Below are 10,542 nucleotides of genomic sequence, written 5' to 3'. Positions count from 1 at the left end.
CTTCATGTAGTTTCTTTGGCATGCTTTCTTTCTTTGACCCAATATATAGGGGAAACTCCACCAAGTCTTAAATTGGATGAGATGTGCATGAAATTCATTTTCATATCTATATGCACATATTTATGTGGATTTTGTCATATGTATTGTTGGTTCTCTAACTCTTTGGTCCCAATGAGTTTGGGTACCATTTTGTTTGTGTTGTTGTTCTAGAAACAATTGGAGATGCATTGGATGCTCGGCTCACTCACAAGGAAGGTGGTGTCACCATGTGGTTATTGGAGTCAAGCTAGGATGATCATTGAACTACTATCTACCTTTAATTGGTATCTACTACATCCTTCCATTGATATATCGGTAACAAGTATCATCATCTACTTCATGCACACATTTCTTGCATCAACCTTGTGCAGGTTGCATCATGGCATGTTATTCATTCTTTCTTGTGATACATGTTTCCGTTCTCAAAGCATCCCAACAATGATCTCTTGTTGCTAGTTGTGATGTCTTTGATGTTCGTGTGTGGAATTCTTTGATATACAATAAGACAATATTTAGCCTTATGATATGCTTTTCAAGCAAAGATCTTATCAGTATATTTTATGACTTCCGTTTGGGTATCTTATTCTTTCCTTGAGTAACCATTTCTTGTGTGCATCCTTCTTTGTGGATTGATATCATCATGATTCATCTACCTAGAATCTTATACACTTGAGAGAAGTTACATCTTTAGTGGATATCTTTATTCTTTCACGTCCACCCTTCTTTCCTTTGTATTTCCTAGGTGGCTCCGTGAAAGGATATGTCTTGAGTGCGGATCTTATATCTTTGCATCTTGTTGCACTCTTGTGTGGTGAATACTATTTTCCTCATGCTTGTCTTTACGAGGCCTTTCCCTCATCTTGATGCGGCTTTCATCTTCTATCTTCACCATGGGTTGTCGCAAGCCTTATTGTGAATTCACTTTTTAGTGAGCTTGTGAACCCATTTGCTTGTTGGGTGTGTGTGGGGAGGACATGTCATGCACCGTGTATCTCTTTTATCCAAGACTATGTTGATGCTTTATGCTCATCCTTATATTAGTCTTCTCAAGTGCTTTGTCATGACTCACACACATCATTTTGGTTGAGCCTATTCTTAAGTTGCCTCTTTTACATGTTGCTCAACCATTGGTCTGTTGCAAGTGCTAGGCTTTGTTTCCTATATGCTCACTTGCACTTACTGTGAGTTTCTATTGATTTTGGGGGAGCTATGATCCTATTTTGTGTACTGTGTATCCAAATACAAAAATTCTTATGCGTGCACAAATCATGGGGAGCTTCTTTAGTTTCTTTAGAACACTTCTTTGCTCATATCATAATATCCTTTATTCATGTGGCTCATAGGATCCTTGGTCTAGTTGGTTCAATTGATATCCTTTGATTGCTTGCTTCAATTGGTATCTTTTGATTGCTTGATTGCTTGTGTCTCTCTTTGTTATGTCTTTGTGGCATACCTTTCTTTAGCAATCTTTGTGCCTCAATATAGTTTGTCTTCCTCCAAGTATTTACCTTTGGATTTGTGTATGGCACTCCTCTCTCTTGTTGAGAAATACACAATTTATGGGGGAACACTTTTTATATTGGCCTTCTAAGCTTTTTTCCCATTTTGGCAATCGATGCCAATGGGGGAGAAGTTTCAGAGAGTTTTGTGGAGTAGGTTTAGAGAGATATCTCCTCTTGCTTTGGTTTTGTCCCTTAGCATTTGCATCTCATACGCATGCACTATTGGTTGTTGCATTGCATGGTGATGCATAATTCCTTATAGAAACTCTCTTGAAAATGATTATCATCAATTACCAAAATGGGGGAGATTAAAGGACATGCGGTGCAACCATGTGTGGTTTTGGTAATTGATGACATTCTCTATGGACTAATGGTTGCATTGAGTTATAGTTGAAGGATTTGTCCATAGGCATTTCTTGAAGTCCATGTGTTGGTTTCAAGGAGTTTATGTGTTGACCAAGGTGCTATTAAGGAATTATCCAAAGTTTGGTCATGTGAGTGTTGAGCTTATTGCAAGCATGTCTTGAAGAAGAATATTGTGTGATCATTCATGTTTACCTTCAAGACATCATCCAAATGAAGAGAGTTAGAAAGATAAAAGTTTGATCAAGACTAAGTCAAGAACGAATCAAGTTGATCAACACACAAAGCGTACAAGATGTACTGAGAGGGATCAAGTGATCCGATGGTATGGTAAGCATTGTCCATTACGCTTTGTGTACTAACCCATGGTCTATTTGAGAATTGTTTGTGGGGTTAGGTATGTTTCCATGGTCGTGCATCAAAAGGAAGATATCATGCGGATGACATCAAGTGGTGATCGTCATCAAGATTGCGGTTTGCAAGTTCAAGTGGAGCATCAAGAAGAGATCATGCTTGAAGCTTGCCGTCCATTGTGGTGAAAATGAACTTGTGAGGATGTGCCGAAGGAGTGGCTCACCCATAGTGGAGTATGGGGGAGCAATCTACTAGTCTTCATCAAGCTAGCGCAATCAAGAAAGGTGGTACAAGTTGAGGAGGTCAAGATCTTCATCATCTAGATCAAATGGATTATGCACAAGGCAAAGGTTTGTCCTTGATAGGTTTCTATTTTACCGGTCTCATGGTGTTAGTTGGGAGACCGGATTATATGATCGATAGCCGTACTATCAAGGGGGGCTCTCGAGTGAGTAGCTTATTCGTATCGTTCGTAGAGAGCTCAAACCTTTGCATCTTTGGCATAATATTTCTTGGTTATTGTTTGGCTTTTCTCTTTGTGAGATTTTAGAGCTTGTGGTTATCTTCTTGACAAGCTCTAGTTCATCGAAAACCGATTTCCTATGCATCTTCTTTTACGTTTTCGGTGTTGGAGTTTTTATCGGTCTTATTTGAGAAAGGGGTTCTCACCATTTTATCTTGGGTATTTTCTCAGTTTCTATTTCTTCTTATTTCTATCAAGATTGTGTTAGCCCTTGTCTCTAGCTTTCCAACAAACTTGGTTTCATCAAATTCGTAGTTCGTTTGCAAAAGTTGTGGTCGTTTCAATTTTACCGGTTCCCGCATCTCTCTGCCTAGTGCGGGTGCCCGCGGTCCTTGACCACCGGGTGCCCGGGGTCACCCGAGCTCCTCCATTGTGACCTCTCTGGCCGGTCCGGGTGCCCGGGGTATCGCCCCCCGGGTGCCCGGGGTCATCCGGGGCGCTCCCTCTCCTCCTCTGATCACCCCGGGTGCCCGGGGTCTTGGACCCGGGTGCCCGGGCTCCTCCGCCCCCTCCTCTCGGCCCCCTCTGGGTGCCCGGGTTTGTGTGGTGTTTTTCTCTGTTGGGTCCTGGTGCCCGGACCCCTTTTGTCCGGGTGCCAGGGGGTGGCGGCTGTGTGCAACGGCCACATTTTTCTTTGGGGTATTTATACCCCCCTTCTTCCACCTCCAACCCTAATCCTCTTACAAGCTTTTCCCCCCACCATTGTTGACCTCTTGGAGCTTTCTATCTCTCAATCCCTTCATGTATTCTTGCTAGTTTTTTGGGGGAAAAGAGAGAGGAGATCTAGATCCACACTTCCACCAATCACTTTCTCCTCTATGTGAGGGGAATCCCTTGGATCTAGATCTTGGAGTTCTTGGTGTTCTCCTTCTTGTTCTTCCTCTCCTTTTCCTCCATAGCTTTTGTTTCTTTGGTGGGATTTTAGAGTGAGGGACTTGGGCACTCCGTCTGCCCTTGCAATTGCATTTGGTGCATCGGCTTGAGTTCTCCACGGTGATACGTGGAAGTTGCAAGTTGAGAAGCTTATTACTCTTGGGTGCTTGGTACCCTTGAGCTTGTTCATCTTGGGTACCTTGGTGCCCTAGACGGTTGGTGGTGTTCGGAGCTCAATCATTGTGGTGTAAAGCTCCGGGCAAGCGTCGGGGTCTCCAATTAGGTTGTGGAGATCGCCCCGAGCAATTTGACGGGTTCCGGTGACTGCCCCCAAGGGTTGCCAAAGTGTACGTGTTCGGTGACCGCCCCCAAGGGTTGCCATTTGTACGGGTTCGGTGACCGCCCTCAAAGGTTCCTTAGTGGAATCACGGCATCTTGCATTGTGCGAGGGCGTGAGGAGATTACGGTGGCCCTAGTGGCTTCTTGGGGAGCATTGTGCCTCCACACCGCTCCAAACGGATATTAGCATCCGCAAGGGTGTGAACTTCGGGATATATCATCGTCTCCGCGTGCCTCGGTTATCTCTTACCCGAGCCCTTTACTTATGCACTTTACTTTGTGATAGCCATATTGTTTCTTGTCATATATCTTGCTATCACCTAGTTGTTTATCTTGCTTAGCATAAGTTGTTGGTGCACATAGGTGAGTCTAGTCATTTTAGGTTTTGTGCTTGACAAATTAAACGCTAGTTTTACTCCGCATTTGTTCAAGCCTAAACCGTAATTATTTTTAAAGCGCCTATTCAGCCCCCCTCTAGGCGACATCCACGATCTTTCACTTGGCAAGCATCATGTGGTAAGGAACGATCCAGACACATATATCCAATTGAATATAGGTGATCATGAGTTATTATTGTTGACATTATCCCTGAGATAAATAATTTGGGAGGTGAAACACTAAACCCCTATGTTCCTCTATGTCTGGCTGAAATGGTTTGTTCTAAGAATATGCTTTAACCGCCAATAATCATGGAAGACTATATGATAGCTGAGTATGAGTAATTTGCTAAATAAAAAGCTCTTACATAGACCCTTTCTGAAAATATGATGAATTGTAAATGCTTTGATAAGATGTATGTTGTTCTCCCTCTAGTGGTGTCGTGTGAACGTCGACTACACGACACTTCATCATATTTAGTCCTAGGGGAAGGCATTGTGGAGTAGTAACTAGATGATGGGTTGTGAGAGTGACAGAAGCTTAAACCCTAGTTTATGCATTATTTCGTAAGGGCTGATTTGGATCCACATGTTTCATGCTATGGTTAGATTTATCTTAATTTTCTTTCATAGTTGTGGATGCTTGTGGGAGGGAGTAATCATAAGTGGGTTGTTTATTAAGTAAGAATAGCACCCTAGCACCGGTCCATCCACATATCAATTTATCAAAGTGGTGAACGTGAATTAACTAAAACATGATGAACGTGACTAGACGAAATTCACATGTGTCCTCGAGAACGTTTTGATCACTGTTGGAAATACTCCTGGCTTGTCCTTTGCAATATAATGATTGGGCTATCTTGCTGCACCCTGTTACTTTGGTTACTATTTATTTGCTACGAATTACCTTGCTATCAAATTATCTGTTAATACTCTTTTACAACACTTGCCGAGAATACCTTGCTGAAATCGTTTATCAATTCCTTCTGCTTTTTGTTGGGTTCGACACTCTTACTTATTGAAAGAAGTATGATTGACGCTATACTCGTGGGTCATCAGCCTGATCGAATGATTGAATAGGGTATAAAGAGAGTTGGTGGCAGTTTCTTGATCGGGCTATTTGTCTAGACGTTTAAGGGTGTTCAAGGTCCGCTCTAGTGATCAGACCTGGCCAGATGGGCCGGCACGACCCACTCAAGCACGCCTAATACACACATCGTGCAAGGCCGACACATGTGCCGTGCCCCCTAGCCCAGGCACAATACAACAAGAAAACGGGCCAGCCCACTGAAACGTTTACACTGCGTTTGGATGTCTCCATTGGAGCCTAGGAAATGGATTCGGTATTGAACTAGCAGCAATACAGCCGTTTGGATGGACAACTAATGTAGACAAGTGTTCAGTATGGGTATTAAGTTTCCTACCATGGCTCCTAAAGTTTAGATCACACTGGACTACAGAATTTTCTCATCCGAATTTTGTTATGGAGCTGCAGCTCCTCTTCTATAGCATGACCACAGCTGACAACTCCTCTTGTTATGCAGATTACTGAAGTTTCGTTGATCCATAAGCCGATTGAAGGGACTAGCGGGTAGTGCGCGTCGGCACGTCGCGCTTCGTTGATTCGTTTGAAATTTGCTTTCATGGAGTTCTTAAAAAATGTTGTATGTTTTGCATGCGTGTATGTTTATAGTGAGGGAATGAAGCATGTATGTTGCTCTGTTCGACAGCAAACTGAACATGTACGGTAGCATGTGTGCTGCTCCTTTCGACAGCAGAAAGTTCGCTTCTGCTCTGTTAGACAGCATAAAATTCTACGTTGTTTTCATCAATTTGATCTAATCAGTTCACCAAAACTGATAGTGTGTGTTGTTTTTGTCATTTTGATCTAGGCCTTTATAAACAAAATTACACAAGGAAGTAAGAATAAACCTGAACGTTGCTCTAGGCAAAATTCAGTTCCGATATGTTATGCCTTTCTAAAAAAAAATTCAGACTGCAATACATGCTCTGTTCCTGATATTCTTGACAGCAACAAAACTGCAATAATTATTGAGTGGAGGAAACATGCAATATATTGTTGTCCATGTATAACCATTTGCGTTTTCCTGATGCATTTCTAGAATATTTATTTATTTTCGTTGCTATATATTTATTCGTAGTAAGATTTCAATTTTGAGTCATGTAGAACAAGGTATACCCTGGTAATGTAGCTATGCAATTCCAAAGTTTATCATCCAAACAGGATTTGATATTGAAATCTCAGAGGCATTTCAAGGGTCAATTCACGGGACAACCAAACAGGTGAATTCATATTCGTTCCATTTCAGTTTCTTCACTGATTTGAAATTCAGACCAATTCAATACGGAGCTCTCCAATGAAGACATCCAAAGCGTTAGCTTATTAGCCCACCTGATTTTGGCTTTTTGACCTATTTCGGCTGTTTTGTAGGGTTAGTATAAAAAAAGACTGAAGAAGTAAACCTCGCGGCGCAGGCACGGCCCAATCATAAACATGACAGGCCAGGCCCACCACGGGCCCGGGCACACGGGACCGGCCTATTTGGCCACCTTGGCTAGCGATTATGTTTCGAGTCGGAGTCGGGTGTTCCACGGTGAACAAAAGCGCTCCCCTCGCAGGTCGCAGCCAGCGGCAGAGAGAAACAGAGCATCAACCAAATCGCCGCTTGCCATCGCCCGTCACGCCTTTGCACCCGCGAATCTAAGCCGCTGCCAATCTTCTGGTCTCACACCGTTTTCCCCCCAAAAAGATCATATCTTTCTAGTTCCCCAAATCCTGTCCTAGCTCACCTCCAGATCCATGGCGCCCCGCGCCGTTCCCGTCCGGCCCTCCGCCCTGGCGGGCGCCCCGCGCTCCGGCCACCCCGACTGGGCCTTACTCAACAAGGCGGGCCGCATCTCCGACGACCGGAACGAGACCACCGCCGAGTGCCGCACGGCGGAGGGCCAGGCCGTCGAGGTGTCCTTCTGCCTCGCCGACCCGCCGGCCGTCTCCCACTTCTCCGTCCACTGCCCCGGCCTCGAAGGCGACGACTACTCCGACACCCAGCCCCTGCTCATCTGCGCCGAGGGACCCTTCGTGCTCTTCTGCGTCACCCTCAACGTCCCCGAGCGGGGCTCCGTCCACCACTTCGTCTACTCCGCCCGCGGCCCGTCCAGTAAGCGCCCGTCGCTGCACCTGCTTCCCGAACCGGACGCTCAGATCCAAGCCTTCCAGGCCCAGCAGTTTGGCATCTTGCCCTGCGGCGGCGGCCACTTCGCCGTGGCTTTCCTCGATCGGGTTCGCCCTATCAACTGCTGGAGGTATCACGCCTACGTCTTCTCCTCCACCACACGGGCATGGAGCAGAACCAAGCCGACTATGCCGCCGGACTTGTCCCAGTCCGACCAAGTGTTGCTCGATAGACATCGCAGCTGCAAACAGATAACTGTCGGAGCAAGCTCGCTGGGCTGGGTTGATCTCTTGGGCGGCGTACTGCTACTCTGCAACCTCTTCGACAAGCATCCCGCCATCGAGTACATCCCGTTCCCCGCGTCCAGGGTTCCTCTCGCCGACGAGGACGGTGTCGCGGACATTGTTGCTGCTGCAGAGCACTTATGCGAAGACTGCTGCGGCCACCTGATTAGCTACATCCGCAGAGACCTGATCAAGTACATCCCGTTCCCCGCATCCGGGGTTCCCCTCGCCGACGAGGACGGTGACGCGGACAGGGCTGCGAGGCACTTCTGCGATGGCTGCTGCGGGATGAACTACATCCCGTTACTCGCGTCCAGGGTTCCCCTCGCCGACCAGGACGGTGTCGCGGGCATCGCTGCGGAGCACTTATACGACGTCTCCTGCTGCGGCGATCTGATCAAGTTTGTCCAGATAGATTTTGATAAACCTGATTACGGAAGCAGTGGTGTAGCTTGGAAAGCCACCACATGGAACAGGAAGCTCTCTTGGTGTGCTTGGCGCGACGGCCACACGGTTGATGTCGCTGAAATCTCGGTCGACACGAATCGTTATTCCGCTCTATTGCCTGAGCTGCTGAATGATGAGACCAAACAATTGGAACTGAAGAATCTCATTTTCATTAACCCCACCCTGAGCATCCAAGATGACCATCTTCTCTACATAAGGGCCAAGGTAAAGGCTCAAGATGACACGTCATGGGTCCTCGCTCTTGACATGAAACATGCCTCTCTCAACGCACTAGCCCCAGTTTCCACCCAACCCTTCTGTGGCGTTAGCGTTACCATGTACTCTCCATGCGCCTTCCCCAAGTACTACCTCCACAACATGCCAGCAGGTCTGTTCATTATTCTGCACTTTTTTTTTCTATTCTCATGCTCAAAATGTGGTTTGATTACCAAGAATTAATATAGTATATGACGATGTTGTTTTTAAAATTCTAGATCATTTGTTGGTTACGTGTGCTTGCCTAACAGAGTGCACATTTGAAATATAATTGTGCTACAATGATGAAATAAAATCGTAAGAACAAAGAGCGATTTTTACTCTATCCCAACACACAATAGGTTCATCATCTGTGTGTTGCGCGACCCTCTGTATATGTTGGCCTTGAGAAATTATAATATGCCTTTGCTTCCCCGTCTTCTGGATCTAACTGCTTCCTTTGTTAAATTTTTGTAGAGGCAGACATGGCCAAACCAGTGGTCAGGCATGTATACGTCACAGCAGATAAAAGATCTCGCAGGAGGCAGCAACGGATACTCAACCCCAATAGCTCTCGACGGAATCCGGTGGCACGGGCTGAGCAAGCTGGAGGCCACGAGCGAGCTTCAGTTCTTGAATTCCTGCTTCTGCATCGCCGGAACATTAACTTCTTTGTCTTCATAGTAGTACCGATCATGGCAAAAGTGTTGTCTTATATCTACTCTTGAATAGAGTCGACGCCCCCTGAATCCCTCTCCTAGTTTAAGTGCAAATTGATGTTGCTTCTGCTCTGACTATGTAAAAACAAAGCATATCACTGTAGTAGGAGCTGCCTCTCCTCCAAGCTGTGGTTATGTATATATATGAAATGATAATTGCTGCAGTCTTTTTTATTATGACGAATCAGGTTTGCAGATGGCGTTAACAGCATTCATCGCTTTATTCGTCTGTTTATACTTTTGTTTATAACAAGCATCGGTACAGAAACCAACCAGGATCTTCCAACTTTCCAAGTATCAAAAGAAAATATATGACGAAACTTATAGTAACAGAGGTGCATCTGACCGGCTTGTTTATTTGAGTGAACTATATCCTAACTAGTTTCATGTTCATGGTTGGCGCAGGGCAGGATAGGGGCATAAGTGCCTGGAAGCAATAGACCTTCATAGAGGCATGACCTTTCTCGCTTCTATTTTGTCATCGTGCATCTCTCTTTTGTGTTGTGTTGTGTTTATCAGAGAGAGGCCTGACTCTGTTCTTTGAATGTTACAGGAGATTATAGCTAAAGGAAAAGAAGACCTGGAAGTCACAATGGACGAATTTCGGCCTTGTTTGGTTAAAAAAAAAAACAGGTCTGGGGACGACCTGGGGTCGGCGGCTAGGAAACCTGCCACCCCAAGGCCGAATTTATCGGCGGTTCGCCCCCAGGCGGCGATTTTTCAGGCCCCAGGGGGCCGAACGGCTGGAGATGCTCTCACGGTGCCAACTTTGATCTAACTAAAAAAGATATGTTGAGACATACCAACTGTCTGCCAAGCTAGTAAATCCATTAATTGGAGCTAGCTCTTGAACCATACTCGCGTGGTGTGCGGATATATATAGTCCATTCGTCACCATATATAAAGTTCACAATTTAGCTGCACTATCAACAGAAATAGAAAGGATATATTAGGGTTAGTATACAACTGCTCAAATTACTAGGTGTACAACCACTATTGCAAGAGATCGAAGTAGGTACATTATATATATATATATATATATATATATATATATATATATATATATATATATATATATATATATATATATATATATATTATATATATATATATATATATATATATATAGGAAAAGGAGGCACCGGAAAATGAGGGAAAACCGTACACCAATATGCGGCTTCTCATTGTGTGTCACCGTGTTTCGATTCATGCGTGGAATCAGGGGCACCATGGATCATCCATCAGAGAAACGTTCACGGAAACATTTGATCAT

At 44.9% G+C, this 10,542-nt stretch overlaps 1 protein-coding gene across 1 annotated transcript; it reads left to right on the top strand.

Annotated features, from left to right (window-relative positions):
- Nucleotides 1-6,996: 6,996 nt before the first annotated feature.
- Nucleotides 6,997-9,434, top strand: LOC123073870 (uncharacterized). The gene is made up of 2 exons (XM_044496878.1): nt 6,997-8,683; nt 9,028-9,434. Exons 1-2 carry the CDS (start codon nt 7,192-7,194, stop codon nt 9,276-9,278), a joined length of 1,743 nt encoding a protein of 580 aa, XP_044352813.1. The 5' UTR covers nt 6,997-7,191; the 3' UTR covers nt 9,279-9,434.
- Nucleotides 9,435-10,542: the final 1,108 nt, after the last annotated feature.

Source organism: Triticum aestivum, chromosome 3D, assembly GCF_018294505.1.
Source record: "Triticum aestivum cultivar Chinese Spring chromosome 3D, IWGSC CS RefSeq v2.1, whole genome shotgun sequence".
In the NCBI taxonomy this organism is placed as follows: Eukaryota; Viridiplantae; Streptophyta; class Magnoliopsida; order Poales; family Poaceae; genus Triticum; species Triticum aestivum.
Note: the sequence above shows the minus strand (reverse complement) of the source record. Positions and strands in the feature narration are given on the sequence as shown.

Excerpts from the sequence above, each read along its gene's own strand:
- LOC123073870 (XM_044496878.1), top strand. The coding sequence starts at position 7,192 with ATGGCGCCCCGCGCCGTTCCCGTCCGGCCCTCCGCCCTGGCGGGCGCC. Across the intron at positions 8,684-9,027 it reads CCTCCACAACATGCCAGCAG|AGGCAGACATGGCCAAACCA; the intron begins GTCTGTTCATTA and ends AAATTTTTGTAG.